This window comes from Scylla paramamosain, chromosome 14, assembly GCF_035594125.1.
Source record: "Scylla paramamosain isolate STU-SP2022 chromosome 14, ASM3559412v1, whole genome shotgun sequence".
Classification (NCBI taxonomy): Eukaryota; Metazoa; Arthropoda; class Malacostraca; order Decapoda; family Portunidae; genus Scylla; species Scylla paramamosain.
The window spans coordinates 2,077,264-2,097,529 of record NC_087164.1 but is presented as its reverse complement, the minus strand read 5'-3'; the positions used below and the strand labels follow the sequence as shown (position 1 = coordinate 2,097,529).

Here is a 20,266-nt window from a genome sequence, read left to right as displayed (position 1 = left end):
ATATATATATATATATATATATATATATATATATATATATATATATATATATATATATATATATATATATATATATATATATATATATATATATATAATTGAAATACATTTATATTGTCTAAACCAAAACAAAATTCTTTTCACAAATCTGAATTTTTAATGTACAAACCTAACTCATTGATATATGAAAAGGACATCCATTTTATACATTAAAAAATGGGTATATAGCATAAAGGGAGTTATTTAAATATCAAAAGTATATTCACTTCACACTTGAATAGGAAGGTAAATTGAAAGACCAACTCATGGATATTTAAGTCCAGGGCAGCTGTCGTTCACTACCTTTCTTTGCCAACAGTGTCGTGGCAGCAGGTTTCACCTCCATAGACATACTTGTGGTACCGGCGCCATGCGCTTTACATTGCTGATTTTGGCGGTCTTCATGATGGTGAGTCACTTGCTATTTTTTTCGCTGAGTAATTATAGCGAAGACATCAGTCGAAAATATTACATAACGTATACTTAGATCTTTTCTGCCACACTATTAGTGTTATGCTTTTAAATTGCGATTTTAAAACATTGCAATTCTTCAGCTGTCTAATAACAGGAAATGTAATAATAGCAAACAGTGTCATTATGAATAACGCAAAATACTTGGCCATTGCTTCGTGACCCAACGTAAAATGAAAAGAACTGTATGATTAATCATCGGTATTACACATTTCTTACTTTAAAAAACATAGAACATAAGAAATATAGGAAGCTGCAAGAAGCCATCAGGGCTCCACGTGCTTATATCTTTATGAAAAGAATTTCTTCCATTAACGGCACCCTACATTGTAAATTTGAAGAACATCACAAAAATTTGTGTATCCACTTTATCTATCCACTTTATGGTTTCTGTAGTTCCATGAAAGCTGCATACAATTTTTCATCCTTTCCTAGACACTTGTTTATTGTAATTTTAATTACAAAATATGATCCACACAAACCTTTCCTTTTCCGCAACCTCCTTGTATCTCACTGAGCTTCACCTCACTCACTCTCATTAGTCTCAGTCAAAAGTCCCAGAGACTTTTTCTGGTACATTAAAGAAACTTATTCCTTTCTAACTAATAAACTCGCTTTTCAAACCTTTTATATATATATATATATATATATATATATATATATATATATATATATATATATATATATATATATATATATATATATATATATATATATATATATATATATATATATATATATATATATATATATATATATATATATATATATATATATATATATATATATATATATATATACATACATACATACATACATACATACATACATAGACAGAGAGATAAATAGAATAACTGCCTTCCTCCAGTCTAAATATTTAACGATTCTTCTCTCTATCCCAGTTCATACATTAAAAGCATCCAAAGCACTACAACATTCTCGCTATACTTTTTTTTTTGTTTCATTTCTACAGTTATTGTATGTATGCCCCTAGCTTTGCCACACTTTAACCCAGCTATCACTTTCTGAACCTCATCTTTACTAATTATTCGCTGCATATATGTTCCATCTCCACCTGCTTCTGTACCTACAGTGTGAATATTACTGCCTCCCTTACTGGTACGTCTTTTCCACACATCTTCCATGGTTCCATTATCTCCTTGCTACAAGATCTCCATCCTCTCTCTTTATTCTCGTACTTTCATTCTCCTCTACTCACTTCCTTCCAAAACAACTTATTCTCATAAAATCTTGCCATTTTATTAATGGTTATATTCCAAAACCAGTGCTATTTTTATCTTATTTTTTTCTGAACGTTTTGGTTTCCTATGCCACTTTTTTCTGCAACATTTTCTCGAAAGACGTGTTTCCCTCCCCCCTTTTAACAGCATTCGTAATCTTTTATTTCACCCATGAGTTTTTTTTTTTTTTCTACCCCATCACTTATGTTGCTGCTGTAGCTACTATATCCTTGAATACTTTAAAGGCCTCTACATTTAATTCCCTACCACCCTACCTTCTCTGAGTCTTTCATATGCCTTTTTTTTTTCTTATACCAATCTCTATAATCCTTCTTGGCTAACATTTCACTAGCCAATATCGTACTTACTTTTCTCTCTTTATCAATATTGCTATTATATTTCCATCTACCTTCCATTTTAACTTTAACTAATGAAAAATCACTCTCACAGAAATAACGTCAATCACATGTCTGTTTAATCTCTCATCATTTGTTACATAAATAATCAGACTCTTATGTAGAGCACGCTCATCTCTTCCATGAGTATATGTTAATCATTTTATTTTGGAAAAAAATGTCTTCACCAGAAACAACTGTCTTTCTGCACACACATACTTTCTGCAACCAGTTTAATTCTCCCTATCTATTTATCATGTTCCTACTACATCTGATACTTCACTGCTGCCAATGTTTTCATTCATATTTCTTACTAAAACTATTTCCTCTCCCTATTCTAAAATTTTCTCATTTCCTTTCTTCCTTTCTCACTTCTACTGTTAGAAGTGTACACACACAAATCCATACATTCTCATGTATCCCTGTTTTTCCGCTGCCCACTCTATCACAAATCGTAGCTGTGCATGTGTCTCTATACCTTTCCATACTGTTGGGGACTTACTTGGTGCACATCCTGCTTTTAATTTTCAATTATTTCTCTCATCAACAGTACACCACACAACTTTTCCTTTAACGCCCTCACCTCACCTCACTCTCATTTCCTTTAATGCAGCCAATCATTCCCGAACATTCCAAGCGTGTCTCGTCATCGTTAGTGTTCACACATCATTCAGTTTGCCAAAAGAGGCAGGCAAACCCGTACGAACAACATTGACATTTTTTTTTATCATTCAGATGTGTGTGCTAATATGTAATTATAAGTTATAACTAGTTAGCAAGACGTCATGCATATCTCCTTTCCCTTTGCAGTGCGGATGGGGTAACATCAACGGCCTCAACATCCCTTTCGAAGAGTAAGTAATTTTTTTCCTCAACATCCATGTCAGTTTGTATGAAAAAAGAAAAAAATAATAAGCTAGCGAAAGATGAATGTCGACACGTTCATTTATAATCAATACAAAATATAACTTTTCTGTGCTGCAGCTTAGTATTTATTTCATTTTATACACAAATAATCCATTCACCTTCGTATGTTCTAGTGACTCTCTTAGTTTCAGGGAGCTGTCGCCCTCCGAGACCAACCTCTCCGGTAGCGAAGGAGACTATATCGAACCAAAGGAAGGTGAGTCATAATTACACGTTCAGCATCTCTTGTAGCAATAGTAGTCACTTCCACTCAAAGGATTATGTTTTGTGCTCATTGATTTTGATATATTGGTCTCCTTTTTCAAGACTCATTAAAACTCAAAACAAATCAGAACTGTAAGACTTATGGATTAACACATATTATGAGACTTTGTGTGTGCAAGATAGGAGGTAGTAGACACCTGCCAAAACGATAATTACTTCATGGGGTCTGAAGCACTGGATCAGCTGGTGCTTAAAACTTACCATAACCCAACTGTGACCTCGCTGAACATTTCCTTTTTTCTCTCACAACACACAGGGGCAGTCACTGCCTACCTTCTAAACAGAACTCTCTTCCTTCATACAAAACTACATGGACTTAATTACATACACGCTTCACTCAAAATTATAAAGTAATATGGCGACTCCTTCACCGGACTAAGAGTCTCCATCTGGGGAGGGTTTCACAAATGTCTCCAGGTCGGATTGCTCTTCTGATATTAACGCTATGTGACTTGACACCCCTACCAACATTTTGTTGTTTAGCTTCTGCAAGATTCGCGGCTTTAGACTTAATTTTTAGTGTGTTGAACACCACCTCTGCTCTACTAAACCTCATTTTCTTTTTTTCTCACTAAAACACAGGTATTTCAGGCAACTAACAGTAAGCCCTTTTCTGTTCCCTCCTACTTATCTATTCTCATTTTCAATCCAAAGCTGCATGTTTCATCTATGTGACCAACGACTTAACTTGCTCTTCTGCCAGTGCTCTTGAATCTTTCGAGTATTCTTTAGAGTTTAGAGTATTTCTTTAGAGTCTTTTTTTTCCTAAAGTGGAGCACATTCTGACTACCTTCCCTTTTGCAAAGAAATCCATTCTTGGAGACTAGAATGTTCACCACCAACTTTGTCTCTCCTCTCCCTTCATTGATCATCCTGGTGAATTAACTATGTAATCCTCGACGACCTAGGGCAACTGGTGCAACATCCTACTCTTATTCCTGTCTTGGAGATACGCCCAACATTCTTGACCATTTATTAACGTCTAATCCTGCTACTTATTCTGTCACCCTGTCTTCTCCGTTGGGCTCGTCTGATCATTATCTCATATCTGTATCTTGTCCTGTTGCTACAATCCTTTCTCTGGATCCTACAAAGCGGAGATGCCTCTGGCGTTTTGCCTCTGCTAAATGGAAGAACCTGATAAGGTATTATGCTGATTTTCCTAGGAATGACAATTGTTCTTTTTCAGAGACCTGTCACTGTGTGCTAAACGCATAACAGAGGTAGTAATCCCTGGCATGGAGTTATACTTTCATTATTCTTTACCTCGAACTACACCTTCCAAATCTTAGTTTGACAGAAACTATTGCTGTGCTATACATGGTACAGAGATGGCCCACAAAAGGTTGGCCTTTCAATCACCTGAATCTCATGCGCTTTATATTTCGACCAGGAATCATGTCAAGTCTGTTCTCCAACTACCCAAAAATTTCGTTAATAATAGAATGTGTTAAAATCTTTCTATCTCCCCTCGTGACTTCTGGTACCTAGCCAAAAACATTTCAATTAACTTTGCTTCTCCATCTTTCCTTTCTTTATTTCATCCTGATGGCACCACTGCCATCTTATCTATTTCTAAAGCTAAAATATTCGCAGAAACCTTTACTAAAAATTATTCCTTGTTCCACCCTCTCTTCCACCTTCTAACTAATTTATGCTATGCATTAAAATCTTTCACAGTGATGTGGCCTAAGCTCTCGGAGGAATGAATTATGGACCTGAAGGGGTCTCTCATATCAAACCTTATCTTCTTTTCCTCACTGGTGTCTGAGGCTACTGATAGTACTCCCTTTTCTTTTCGATCCTGCTTTTTCTATCCTCATTCTAAATCCAAAGCTTGATGTTGCGTTTATGTGCGCAGTGACTTAACCTGCTCTGGTGCCCACGCACATGAGTCTTCTGAGTTTTCCACCATCTGGCTACGACTACAGAGTAACTCTCAAACTAGATTTATCTGTGCTGTATACCTCTCAAGTATTTCCTCTGACTATAAGAAATTCTTTGACTAATTAAGTTTCAAAGTGGAGCACATTCTGACTCTCTTCCCTTTTGCGGAGCTCTCCATTCTTGGAGACTTCAATGTTCACTACTAGCTATGGCTTTCTTCTCCCTTCATTGACCATCGTGGTGAACTTGCCTTCAGCTTTGCTATCCTCCACGACCTAGAGCAATTGGTACAACACCCTACTCGTCTAACTGAATATCTCGCGAGATATGCGCGACATTCTTGACCTTTTCCTAATCTATATTCTTCTGCTTACGATTACCTTCTCTTTTTCGTTGGTCTCCTCCTATCACAGTCTCATATCTTGTCCTATTGCTCTAAGCACGCCTTGGAATTCCCCTAAGCGGAGGTGCCTCTAACGTTTTGCTTGTGGTATTTGGGGGGGGGCCGGTCTGAGGAGGTATTTTGCTGATATTCCTCGGAATGACTATTCCTTCCGTGTCTAAGACTCATCTCTGTGGCCCGAGAGCATGATAGAGGTGACAGTGTCTGACATGGATACGTGCATTCCTCACTCTTTTTTCTCGACCTAAACCTCCCAAAACCTCAGTTTAACACAGCCTATTCTCACGCTATACATGACATATAGGTAGCCGATAAACGGTACTTGAGCCTTCTATCACCAAAATCTCATGCGCTTTACATCTCTGCACAGAACTATTCCAAGTCTGTTCTCCAGCTAACCGAAAAATCCTTCATTAATAGAAAGTGTCAAAATCTTTCAAGATCTCACTCCCCTCGTGACTTCTGGTATCTAGCCAAGAAATAAAAATAAATAATAAATAAAAATAAATAAATAAGAATAAATAAATAAATTAATAAATTAATTAATCAATTAATTAATTAATTAATTAAAGAAAAATATAATGAATCTCAAATAACTTTAATTTTTCTTCTTTTCCTAATTTATTTAAACTAGACTGCTATCACATCTATTGGTAAAACCGAACTCTTCGTTCAACTCTTATCTAAAAACCCTACCTTGGATGATTCAGGGCTTGTTCCAACCCCTCTTTCACCCTCTGACTACTTCATGCTACCTATTAAAATTCTTCACAATGGTGTTTTCCGTGTTGTCGCTGGCATAAACCCCCGGAAGGCTTGGGTCCCTTCTAATTTTTCTCCGGAACTGCGCCTCAGTGCTTGCACCTTGCCTAATCAGACTCTTTCAACTCTGTCAAAATCTACCTTTCCTTCTTGGTGGAAGTTTGCCTACATTCAGTGTATTCATAAAAAAGGTGCCCGTTCTAATTATTCAAACTACTGTCCTATTGCTTTAATGTCCTGCCTATCTAAAGATTTTTAATTTAACCTCAACAGGAAGATTCTTAAACATCTATCACTTTACAACGTTTTATCTGATCGCCAGTACTAGTTCGTCTCAGCTGCTCTACTGATGATCTGGCCTTTTTTAGAGATTTTGGTGAAACTTTTGCTATTGCCTTAGACATATCAAAAGATTCTGAAAGAGTCTGGCACAAAGCTTTGATTTCCAAATTACCCACCTACGGCTTCAATCCTTCTCTCTGTAAATTCATCTCAAGTTTCCATTCTGACCGTTCTATTTCTGTCGTGATAGACGGTCACTGTTCTTCTCCTAAATCTATTAACAGTGATGTTCCTCAGCGCTCAGTCCTGTCATCCTATCTTTTCCTATTGTTCACCAATGATCTTCTAAATGAAACTTCTTGTCCTATTCACTCCTAGACTTATGATACCACTCTGCACTTTTCCACATTTTTTTAGTATATGTGCAACTCTTGAACTATATATATATATATATATATATATATATATATATATATATATATATATATATATATATATATATATATATATATATATATATATATATATATATATATATATATATATACCGAATGACTAAAGCTTGTGCATTCCCGTTTCTCTATTATTGATGGAATGCACGTTTTTCGGGTTGCTTGGCAACGTTTAAGTTCAGGCTTTCCACACTCAAGCAATGACTTTCAACAATAGATTTTACAAAATATTTATTTTAAATATTTGCATTGTATTTATGACAGTAATTAACGTGTTTGCCGTAAACTTATGAACCAAAAGGCGTTGGTTGGTTTCGACAAGGCAGCACATGGCTTTCAGTATGAATTAAATTGCATTGTTGTGGTTTGATTGTTTTCTTCAGACCGTTCTTTAGGAAAATTACGTTGTAAATTATGTTGTAGAGGCTACCCCTGCAGTTCATGTTTTTTTTTTTTTTTTTTTTTTTTTTTTTTTTTTTTTTTTTTTTTTTACCTTTCTTTGTTTTCTATTTCAGCAGCAATCTCGAGACGATTCATGAAGAACGACGAGGGCACTCTATCGCAGAAGGCCAATTGTGGTAAGCTCAATGAATAACTCACATTAGAATGATCATTCTTCCAGTCTTTGCACAATTTAATATAATTGTAAAAAGAAGTAGTAGATGTACCAAATGATGCCAAGCATTTAGGCTATAACTACATTTCACTACTTTTATTATTAAAAAGAAAATCGCATAGCTGTGTTCGTGTGAAAATATCGGTAAAAAATATCAAGTGGTAAGAGAGAGGATAAGAGTCATTTAGAGAAGAGGAGCCGATAAGATGAAAATCTTTTGATTCCAGTGTATATATATATATATATATATATATATATATATATATATATATATATATATATATATATATATATATATATATATATATATATATATATATATATATATATATATATCAAAAGATTTTCATCTTATCGGCTCCTGTTCTCTAAATGACTCTTATCCTCTCTCTTATCACTTGATATATATATATATATATATATATATATATATATATATATATATATATATATATATATATATATATATATATATATATATATATATATATATATATATATATATATATATATATATCTTGAGGTTTTACCAAAGAGTACTACATCACATAAAGTAGCAAAGCTCTTGTCCCTGGAATAAAGACTAGCAATTTTCAAAAATGTTGTGGAGGAGTGAAATTGTGATGGTTATTTAATGAAACTCATAAGGAGCAACACACCTTGTGCATACTAGTAACTTTCAGTGCCAAAAACTTGCGGACATATTTCACGCTGGGGACATTTACTCCAAGAAGTACACTGTGTCAGGAGATTGAGAGGTGCAGATGAACTCATAAATAACTCACCTCTAATAAAGCAGCGCTAACATTGATATCACTGTTTAATCATCTGCAGTGTGTGGCCGTCGCAATACAGTCACCAGAATTGTGGGAGGCCAGCAAACCACCGTACACGAGTATCCTTGGCAGGTTGCACTCGTCTCCAAGTATTCAAATAGACCTTTCTGCGGTGGTTCCATCATCTCCGATGTGTGGATTCTTTCTGCAGGACACTGTGTAAATAGGTAAGAAAGTAAAGATTAAGTAGCACAGAAAAACGTAGAGAATTTCAGGTTTGAAAAAAAAAAAAACTATGAAGATATTAATTAGATTTTTGTAATAATGAGATGATCATAGTAGGAGTAAGTTAAAAGTCCAGTGCTGCGAAGCTAGGCGAAGAAATGGGAAAACATAGTTTTTAAGTTTACTTTGAGGCAGACGATGTTAAAAGCTAAGTAAGGTACATCGTCCATTATTTATTTTGTGGGTGTTTACTATTTTTCGTATAGTTTTCTGGAGGTATTCAGGAAGTTTCCTGAGTATTTGTCCATATGGCGACGTTTCGGATCTTCCTAGATCCATCTTCAGGCTAGGCCTGATCGGCCTCAGTTTAACGGTTTAAAAGTTTATTCAGAAAGGGGGATAACACTATAGGGGTAAGGGGAGGAAGAGGTACAATAGTGGAAGATAGGGGATAAATGTTGGTGAAAAACAAAAAGACAGTAAAAGAGGTCGGCGTCTGGTAAGCGGGCTGTTTATATACTGTGTTGGGCCTCTTGGCGAATCACAGCGACGGGAGAGGGCAGAGCCAAGCGTGGTGACTGGCCCGTCTGTGTCAACTCATGACTAGCTGTGCTCCTTTGTGTCTTGCTGTGGGAAGTACTTGGAAGTTATCTGCTAGCCTGTTGATTGTAGGTATCTTTGTTGTTATGTATATTGCTTCTAGGAAGATGAGAGTCGATAGTCACTTTCTCTGTCAAGTACTATTGTTTTACTTTCCAAATCTTGACGAGTGAGGCTTGAGTTGTGCTTGGCAGCGTAGTAGTCTTTATTAGCGCCGTTGGATAGGTGGCAGGTGAGAAGCCAAGATAGGGAGGTCCTCGTCATTCCAATGTAAGAATTTATTTATTTATTTATTTTTTATGTAGGAAGGAAACTGGCCAAGGGCAACAAAATGGGGCCCACACTCCTCACTGTTGCAAGTGTGTTGGTAAATGACGTGGTGTTCCTTTAAGGGCGTCTTGGTTGTGCTGGGTGGGTTTCGGAGTAGTAGATGGGATGACTTTCTTGTTTAATAGTAGATGATAAGTTTGATCTGTTGCTCTGCGTTGGTAGGGTGCACGTTCTTTTTTATTATGATTATTATTTCTTCGTCTATCTTGTGGTCAGTTGACATGAAGTTTCTGTAGAATAACTTAATGGTTTTGTGCTTCTCCTGTGCTTCGGTATTTTGCTGCTCATTTCATTTATCCATATACGTCTTGATGACTCTTGATACGTCGGAGTTACGGTACCCGTTTTTAACGAGTACTTATCAAGTTTACTAGAGTAGCTGTAATCATAGGAAAAAAAACAGTACAATCGCAAGATATGCAAACAGCGGTAGTGAGCGAGCTATTCACGACAGGCTGTGAGACTGATAGTCTGTATGAGTGCCCCTGCCCATGGGAGCTGTAGTCGATATATAGACGAATAAGATCTTTCTATGGAGAGAGATATTGGAGGGAGGAAAAGAATTGGAGAGGGCGACACAAGACACATATAATCAATATAGCTGTTTTAAATGAGGAGTGAAATGTGGAATTTCCTCTTAGGTTTTTACAAAAGGGCAGACAAAGTTTGTTCAATGTAGAGGAGGATAGTTAAGAATCGTTGAAGAAAAATGTAAGACGATCAGAAATTAGTAACAGAAAATTACTGCTGGGCCTGATACTTCATCACTACCACCAGTGCTTTGTATACAATACAGGTGTCATATTCAATAGACAACATGACTCATTATAATGACTAAAGACATAAAAGGCATTATTTTTTTCCCTACGTAGGCTTCTTCTGATCTAACAAATGTTATAGCATACTACGAATGATGGAAAATGTATGTTTGCAGAATTTCACATCCATAATAGTATAACAGTGACATGATATTTCCCCAGTAACACTAAGAAAAATGTCAGAGTCGTTATTGGGGAACACAAATGGGACTCAAGTTCTGAAACCTCCATCACCAGCAGGCGTGCATTAAGCCAGGTAACTTCTGTGAATTACTTATAAGTTAATACTCTCAAGCAATCTCTGGGAAAAGAAATACGTAGTTTTCCATAATCAATGTTTTAAATAATCAATGAATTAACTAATTTAATAAAAAAAAAAGTCAATTAGGAAAATAAAAATGAACACATAAGTAAAACATTAATAATGACGATAATATTAATGATAATATTAATGATAATAATAATAATAATAATAATAATAATAATAATAATAATAATAATAATAATAATAATAATAATAACAATAATAATAATAATAATAATAATAATAATAATAATAATAATAATAATAAAAATAATAATAATAATAATAATAATATTATTATTATTATTATTATTATTATTATTAATATTACCACTACTACTTCTACCACTACTACTTCTACTACTACTACTACTACCACTACTAGTAATAATAATAACAACAACAACAACAACAACAGTAACAACAACAACAACAACAACAACAACAACAACAACAACAACAACAACAACAACAACAATAATAATAATAGTAATAATAATAATAATAATAATAATAATAATAATAATAATAACAAAAGAGTATAACTGTCATGACATCCCCATCGTCAACTTTTTTTTCATAAATATCTGCAACATTTGCGGTGTTAGATCTAATTTTCAATCTGTAGAACACCAGCTCTTTGCTACTAAACCTCATTTTTTTTCTTTTCTTTTTTTTTTTTTTTTTTACTGAAACACAGGAGTCTGAGGCAACTGACATTAGCCCCTTTTCTTCTCCTTCCTACTTTCTCTATCGTCACTTTCAATTAAATGCTGGATTTTGCATCGATGTGCTCACCGATTTAACCGACTTTCGGGCCAAAGTTCTTGAATTTTCGGAGTATTCCACTATATGGCTACGACTTCAAATTTACTCTCAAACTAAATGTATTTGTGCTGTATACCTCTCATCTAGCTCCTCTGACTATAAGAAATTCTTTGACTACTTACCTTTTAAACTGGCACATATTCTGACTTTTCGAATTTGCAGATATCTTCATTTTTGGACACTTCAATGTTCACCACCAGTTTTAGATTTCCTCTCCCCTCACTGACCATCGTGGTGAACTAGCCTTTATTTTTTTCTATCCTCCACGACCTTGACCAATTGGTACAACATCTTACTCGGATTAGAGGGTAGGAAAAAATCAAGAATGTTAGGCATATCTCCAAGACGGTCAGAAGACCGTCTTGGAGATATGCCTAACATTCTTGATTTTTTCCTACCCTCTAATCCTTCTGTTTCGGTGATTCCTCTGGTCCCTCTGGTCACAATCTGATATCTGTATCTTATCCTATCGCTTCATTCCCTCCCGAGGATTGTCCTAAGGGTAGGTGCCTTTAATGTTTTGCTTCTGCTAGTTGGGAGGACCTGAGCAGATATTTTCTAATTTTCCTTGGAATATCTACTGCTTCTATGTCAGAGACCCCTCTCTGTATGCCAAACGCACAGCAGAGGTTATAGTGTGTGGCATGGAGACGTACGTTCCTCACTCTTTTTCTCGACCTATAGCTTCCAAACACACTGTGTTTTCGTGCTATACATGATAGAGAGATAGCCCAGAATAGGTACTTGAGTTTTCCATCAACAGAATCTCGTGCACTTTATATTTTTGCACTTTATATTTTTGTCTCCTTTTCAACTAGCCAAAAATTCCTTCATTAAAAGAAAATCTCAAAATTTTTCATTATCTAACTCCCCTCGTAATTTCTGTCTATTCTTTCCCTCCTTTATTCTAACCCTTTATTCTAAGATATCAGCACTGTTATCGCATCTGTATCTAAAGATAATCTCTTCGATCAAAATTTTGCTAAAAAGTATACCTTTAATGATTCAGGGCTTAATCCTCCCTCTCCTCCACCCCCTGACTACTTCATACTATCTGTTAAAACTCTTTGCAATGATGTTTTCCATGTTCTCGCTGGCCTAAATTCTCAGACTTGATGAGTCACCTTCCAATGCTCTCCGAAACTGCGCTTCCTTGCTTGCACTTTAACGAGTCAAACTCTTTCAACTCTGTCTGTCAACATCTACCTTTCTTTCTTGCTGCAAGATAGCCTACATTCAGTCTGTTCCTAAGGTTGACCGTTCTAATCCCTCAAACTATCGTCCCATTGCTTTAATTTCCTGCCTATCATTTTTTTCTTTAATCTCTCCTCAAAAGGAAGATATTTAAATATCTATCACTTCTCAACCTTCGCCATTATGTGTTCTACTGTTCATCCGGCTTTCCTTATTCAGTCTTTATCATCCTCTTTTAGAGATTTTGTAAAACTTTTGCTATCGCCTTAGATATATCAAAACTTTTTAATAGAGTTTGGCACAAAGCTTTGATTTTCAAACTACCCTCTTACGGCTTCTATCATCCACTCTGTAACTTCACCTCAAGTTTCCTTTCTGACCGTTCTATAGCTGCTGTGGTAGACGGTCACTATTCTTCTAAATCTATTAACAGTGGTGTTCCTCAGGGTTCTGTCCTGTCACCCACACTTTTCCTACTATTCATCAAAGATCCCCTAACCAACGTTCTTCTCCTATCCACTTCTATGCTGATGATACCACCCTGCACTTTTCCAAGTCTTTTTGTAGAAATCTATCCCTTCAGGAAAGAAATAGCTCACGCAGGGAAGCCACAGAACGCCTGACTTCTGATGTCTCTAAAAATTTCTGATTGAGGCAGAACAAATTTAGCATTGTTAAATGCCTGAAAAACTCTATTCTTCCATTTATTAACTCGACACAGTCTTCCAGACAAGCATTCCCTCTTTTTCAGTGACACTCATTTGTCCTCCTCTTCTACTCAGAACATCCTTTACTGTCTGTCTGTCCTTTACTTATAATTTAAACTGAAAACTTCACAGATTCTATGAAGTTAGGCGTTCTGAGACGTTTTCTCCAGTTTAACTCACCCATCCAGATGCAAGCTTTGTACACGGGCCTTATCCGTCCATTTATGGAGTATGCTTCACCTGCCTGAGGATGTTCCACTCATACCGCTCTTCTAGACAGGGTGGAGTCAAAATCTTTTCGTCTCATCAACTCCTCTCCTGTAGCTGACTGCCATTGGCCTCTTTCTCATCGCCGCAATGTTGCATCTCTTGCTATCTTTTTACAATTTTTTTTTTTTTTAGGCTAATTGGTCTTCTAATTTTGCTAATTGAATGCTTCCTATCCTCACATGGCTTCGCTGCACAAGACTTCCTTCTTTCTCTCACCCCAGTTCTATCCACTACTCTAATGCAAGAGTTAACCCGTATTCTCAATTATTCATCCATTTCTATGGTAAATTCTGGAAGTCCCTGCCTGCTTCTGTACTCGTATTTCCCCATTTCTATTATTTGAATTCCTTCAAGAGGGAGGTTTTAAGAGACTTGTCCTTCAATTTTTGACTACATGTACTGTTTTGGACCCTATTAGCGTACCGGCATATCAGTGTGTCTTATTATTATTTTTGTTGTTGCCTTTGGCTGGTGTCCCTATTACATAATAATAATAATAATAATAATAATAGTAATAATAATAATAATAATAATGATAAATAACTATTAAATAACTATTCTTCTATTCAAGTTTTCTTTCTGGTCGTTCTGTTAAAATAACCGTGACGTTCCTCTGGGTTGTGTCACCCACTCTCTTCCTACTATTCATTAATAATCTTTTAAACCAAACTTTTAAACAAACTCCTATCCACTCCTACACTGATGATACCACCCTGCACTTTTCCACGTCTTTTCTTAGGTTTCCAAATCTACCGGGATTAAACAGCTGAAGCAGTGAAACCACATAACGTCTGAATTCTGATCTCTCTAAAATTTCTGAGTGGGGCACAACAAAATTAATATTGTTCAATGTCTCAATAACTCAGTTCCTCAATATATCAACTCAACACAACCTTCCAGATAACTATCCTCTCTTCTTCAGTGCCACTCTTCTACATTGAATATTCTGGGTTTGTTCTTCACTAGCAATCTAAACTTGATTTTTCGCATCTTATCTCTAGCTAAAAAAGTTTCTTTGAAGTTAAGCATTCTGAGGCGTCTCCAGCAGTTTTTTTTTTTTTTTTTTTTTAAATGGCCGACTCCCTAAAGAGGTTTTAAATATTCATGATTTTCATACGTTTGAAACGTATGGGTGGGACAGGGGTTAAACTGTATGCTGGTCTTCTAGTCAGAGAAGGATCGAAGGCATTTTGTCTTATCAACCCTTTTCTTGAATTTGTTTGTTTTCAGTTTCTCTCTCATCGCCGCAGTGAACCATCTTTTTCTATCTTCTCTCGCTATTTTCACTGTAACGGCTCTTCTGATCCTGCTCATTGATTGTCTCTCCTCCTCACTTTTTCTCATCCCTATTTTCTCTATCTTTGTAATGCAAATTAGCGTTAACAAATATTCTCAATCATTCATTCCTTTCTAGTAAAATCTGGAACTCCTTTTCTACTTCTGCATTTTCTGCTTCTGTATTTCCTATTTCCTATTAATTTAACTTTTCCAATAGGAAGGTTTCGAGACACTTATCCTCCAGTTTTGGATCACCCATTTGATTTGGGAATGCCACCTCAGTAGGTCACACACACACACACACACACACACACACACACACACACACACACACACACACACACACACACACACACACACACACACACACAAAAGAAAAAAATCTCTCTCTCTCTCTCTCTCTCTCTCTCTCTCTCTCTCTCTCTCTCTCTCTCTCTCTCTCTCTCTCTCTCTCTCTCTCTCTCTCTCTCTCTCTCTCTCTCTCTCTCTCTCTCTCTCTCTCTCTGTGTTGCCCTTGGCTTTTGTCCTTCTTACATGAAAGTAAAGAAAAATATTATTGTTTTTGTATTTCCATTATTACTATTATTATTATTATTATTATTATTATTATTATTATTATTATTATTATTATTATTATTATTATTATTATTATTATTATTATATACTAGCAAGTTTCACGAAATATATGTGAATCATGAACCTAAAATAAGTCGAATAAAAATTGAAATTGAAGTAAAGTTCTTCGCCCTATATAATCAGTACTACTATAACTGAATCTAACTTTTATTCCATGACAGGTTCTTAGGCATAAATATTACAGTTCCTCCACACTGAACCACGATATTAGTTTGCTGCGGCTTGCTGATCCCATCGTGTTCCCCAGTAATAATAAGATTGCTCCAGTGTGCATCCCGTCTGCAGATAATCTTTACGAATCCGTGAATGCCATCGTCACCGGCTGGGGAACACTCTATTCAGGTAAGCCTGTGATAAAATAACATTGGGATAAGATGAAATTTTTAGTTGATACATGCTGAATCTGAAATGCCAACAGGCAGAAAGAAAATTGTATATATTCAGCAATAAGTGTGTGAAAATGTATGGTTTAACTACTTAAAAAATTAATTGAACATCACAGCATGAATGCAATATTTTTCGGTTCAAAACGTAATTATTACGATCTCGAGATGATCAATAATTAGTAATACAAAATAATGAGGTTAAAATATAAGTGAATTAATGCCTTTGTGTGTTATTCTGAAGGAGGATATCAACCCACTACGCTTCAGGAAGTGACTGTACCCACCATGAGCAACAGACAGTGCAAAGCAACATCCTATTCCAGCAGTAGCATTACTGATAACATGATCTGCGCTGGTTTATCACAGGGTGGCAAGGACTCCTGCCAGGTGTGTTCTAAGTGCCTCGATTCGTGTCCCGTGGAATAATAGACACTAGCGCCCGCTTCCGAACTATGTTTCGTGTAGTGTCTCAAAAACTCAATTTATTCACCTATGTCCTCGACAATTTTCTACATAATTATCCTTTATTCTCTAGTGACACTCACCTTTTCCAAAGCATTGCACATTCTTGGTATAACCTTCAGTACAGTTGCTTACTTTATATATGGTCGTTAATGTACAACTTTTCTCACTTGTTAAATTTTATTGCCAGTTTCATGGTGTCTTCTCTTCAGAACTTGCTAACTGCATATCTCCCCTATCCTCCGGACTCGCTTCACAATACTTTTTACTTATTCTCACTCGTACTTTGTCCATCACTCTAATGCAAGAGTTAAGCAGTGCTTTCACTCTTTATTCCGCTTTATTGTATTTTTTTTTCTTTTCTTCTTTTTTTATTTTTTGTAATCTGTGTAAATCGGCATTTTGTCTCTCCTACGATATGTCCTAATTGAATAGAGAGTTTTAAAGTATCTTCCATTCCTGCAGCGTTTTTTTTTTCTTTTCTTTTCATTCTTTTCTTTTTTTTTGTTTGTCTTTATAAAAAAAAAAAGAAATGAAGGAACATTCAGGAAACTTCAAGAAGCCGTTAAACTTACACGTAATAGTCTTTGCTTGGAACATACCTACCTATTTCCACCTACAATTCTTATACATGAATTTATCTAATCTTTTTAAAAAGCTCTTTAATAATAATAATAACAATGATATATATATATATATATATATATATATATATATATATATATATATATATATATATATATATATATATATATATATATATATATATATATATATATATATATATATATATATAACGATAACAGTGTACGAGTATATGTATCTAGTGACAAAAAAGTACCAGCCCCTCAAACAGCTGCCACTACACTAAGACCAACTTAAACTAGACTACACATAGCCTAGTAGCAGGCATAAAACAACGAGAGCAGGTTACTCACAAGGTTGAAGCTTGCCTCTCCTTCCTCGCACACAGAGGAAACATACAACGCCAGTACTTATTCCAGACGCTGGAAAGGACTCGCACAAACACGTACTAAGGAGAAACAAAAAAGACTTACGCCACAATTATGAGGCTGTAATATCCTAAGAGCAAACCTCCCTCAAAACAGCATCCACCCATTGCTCAGCAGGATATTACTGCTGTTTGATTTTCATTGTAAATCTCCCTGACAAGTGTTCTACCTTTTTACAAACTAACAAGTCAGAGAAGACAAGGGACTACCAAAACACGAGCTACTACGTGACCAAAGCAAGTCTGGCTATTAAATCACACACACGGCCGACACCATAACAACCAGTAGCAATTAACTAAAACACACTACATAAAAGAGACAGCTTGACTCTAATGAACGAAAAACACGATCAAGCAGACCTACTTGGCGCCCGATTTCAACAATGGAATCCAACGATACGTGCACAATAACGAGAATGCAAAAGACTTCTACTATCATACAGACCCCTAACCACGGGCCAATTCAGTATACTAAACCGTGAAGTGTGTGTGTGTGTGTGTGTGTGTGTGTGTATATATATATATATATATATATATATATATATATATATATATATATATATATATATATATATATATATATATATATATATATATATATATATATATATATATATATATATATATATATATATATATATATATATATATATATATATATATATATATATATATATATATATATATATATATATATATATATATATATATATATATATATATATATATATATATATATATATATATATATATATATATATATATATATATATATATATATATATATATATATATATATTGCTATTAGCAAATAACTCAGGTTCAGCTGTTTTAACAGGACAGCTTTCCCTAGAGTATCTCCTTCTACCCTAGTTCGGTCATAAACACGACAATTACAGCACTTTTTTGTGGTCAAAAACCGTCAAAACTGAGGTCGCCACTGGGCCTATAACTTCCTAGAAAGCAAAGATATTTTATTTCAGCGAAGATATAATCCAAATTACAAAAGAAAAACGGATAATCATGAGATTTAAAGAAAATATTTTAAAGTTAATAAATGCTAAATTAGCCATCACATTTAATAAGATACTTATACGAGAAATATCTCTTATGTAGTATAGATAGATAGTAGAAAGATAGGTAATTAGGTAAATAAACACGCATTATATCACATTTTTATCTACATTTGTTGTAACTGAATCCAACATTACGTATTTCCTTCCATATATACTATTTTCTGTGGTTCTGTGTAGAAACGTGCTTTGCTTTCCAGGGCGATTCTGGTGGTCCTATGGTGACTTACAGAAATGGAGCATATGAACAGATTGGTATCGTATCTTGGGGATATGGGTGTGCTTCTGCCAATTACCCAGGAGTTTACACTCGAGTTAGCGGTAAGTAATCTTTTCCTTATATTCACTATCTGAACTGAGTATCATAATAAGAGCTATTTTTATTTGTATTTATTTATTTATTTATTTATTTATTTATTTATTGGTATTCAATGATGCGTAGATATTTTTGGCCCACCACACGGTTTTGGAAGTAGATATTTATTAATTATTTTTTTTTTTTTTCTGTACAGTTTACGTCGGTATTCTTAAACAGTTAATGACAGGGACCAATTCCTGCGGCCAATGAATGATCTTCTGTACCTCAGCTTCTGGCGCTGGCTTATGGCAAGAGTAATCTACTCAACAAAGAAGTGTAATACAACATTAAATGTAATAAATATGTGTAATGAAGATGGAAATCCATGCATAATCCCCAATAACTTAAGGCTCCATATTTCCTTTTAAATTATCCTGTAGTTGCAGTTTTCAAAAGAAAACAGAAATAGGGAAGCCAGGAAAAAAAAAAAAAGTTAATTTATTGTTTGAAACTTATTGATATGCTTCTTTTTAAACATTACAAGTCGTTAGCATTAGAAAATACTGAAACACAAAGCTGATCCAGAGTTTCAAAGTGAAAGCAATGAAAGAGTGGAGATACTCTTGGGAGAGGACATATGATGGAATAAGAGTGTGAGTCTTATATAGCAAAACCGCTGGAGGATGGAATGATGTAATTAGGAAGTTCAGAAGAACAGTAACTATAACAGTAATATTAGAAAAATGCAAGAGATGCAACAATGTCACGTTCAGTGAAAAGAAAAATCACTGTTGAAAAAGAGGAATTGATGAAAAGAACTTCTGAATCAACAGTTTTTTTATGAAAGAATTTATGACTAAATCCTACCTAATATGAGAGTACTAGTATGAGAGTATGAGTATGAGAGTAATATGAGAGTACTAGTATGAGTACTAGTATGAGAGTTCAAAGGTAGATGAATAAGGCTCCTGTATTACAATCAATAACAGGGAATGGGAAAGGATTTGGCGGAGACGACACAAAACATAACTTCATGGAAACTGTGAAGATATGTGAAATTAAAAAAAAAAAAAAAAAAAAAAACAAAGGAAAGACAATGTATGCTGAGAGCAGAAGTGAGAGGCAGTGATGTCTCATAAAAGAAAATGGATTTGGAAAGTTATCTTGAGTTGATATATCACAGATGGAAGTCTTTGAAGCACTGAACAAAACAACGTTTTTTGTGTCCATATTCTTTCATATGTCCTAAATGCTTAGTGGGATAAAAGGTTTTACGTCTCGGAACCTTAGATTGAGACATAAATTATAGAGAGGTGGGCCACAAAAGGTA

At 34.9% G+C, this 20,266-nt stretch overlaps 1 protein-coding gene across 1 annotated transcript in view; it reads left to right on the top strand.

Annotated features, from left to right (window-relative positions):
• LOC135106716 (trypsin-1-like) overlaps positions 1-20,266 on the top strand; it is a 46,548-nt gene that overhangs the window by 15,056 nt on the left and 11,226 nt on the right. The window contains exons 2-7 of the mRNA XM_064015973.1: positions 3,131-3,269; positions 8,574-8,742; positions 10,651-10,744; positions 15,867-16,047; positions 16,333-16,478; positions 18,839-18,959. Of these exons, the coding sequence (XP_063872043.1) occupies positions 3,131-3,269; positions 8,574-8,742; positions 10,651-10,744; positions 15,867-16,047; positions 16,333-16,478; positions 18,839-18,959 (850 nt within the window). The remainder of the gene's footprint in view (positions 1-3,130; positions 3,270-8,573; positions 8,743-10,650; positions 10,745-15,866; positions 16,048-16,332; positions 16,479-18,838; positions 18,960-20,266) is intronic.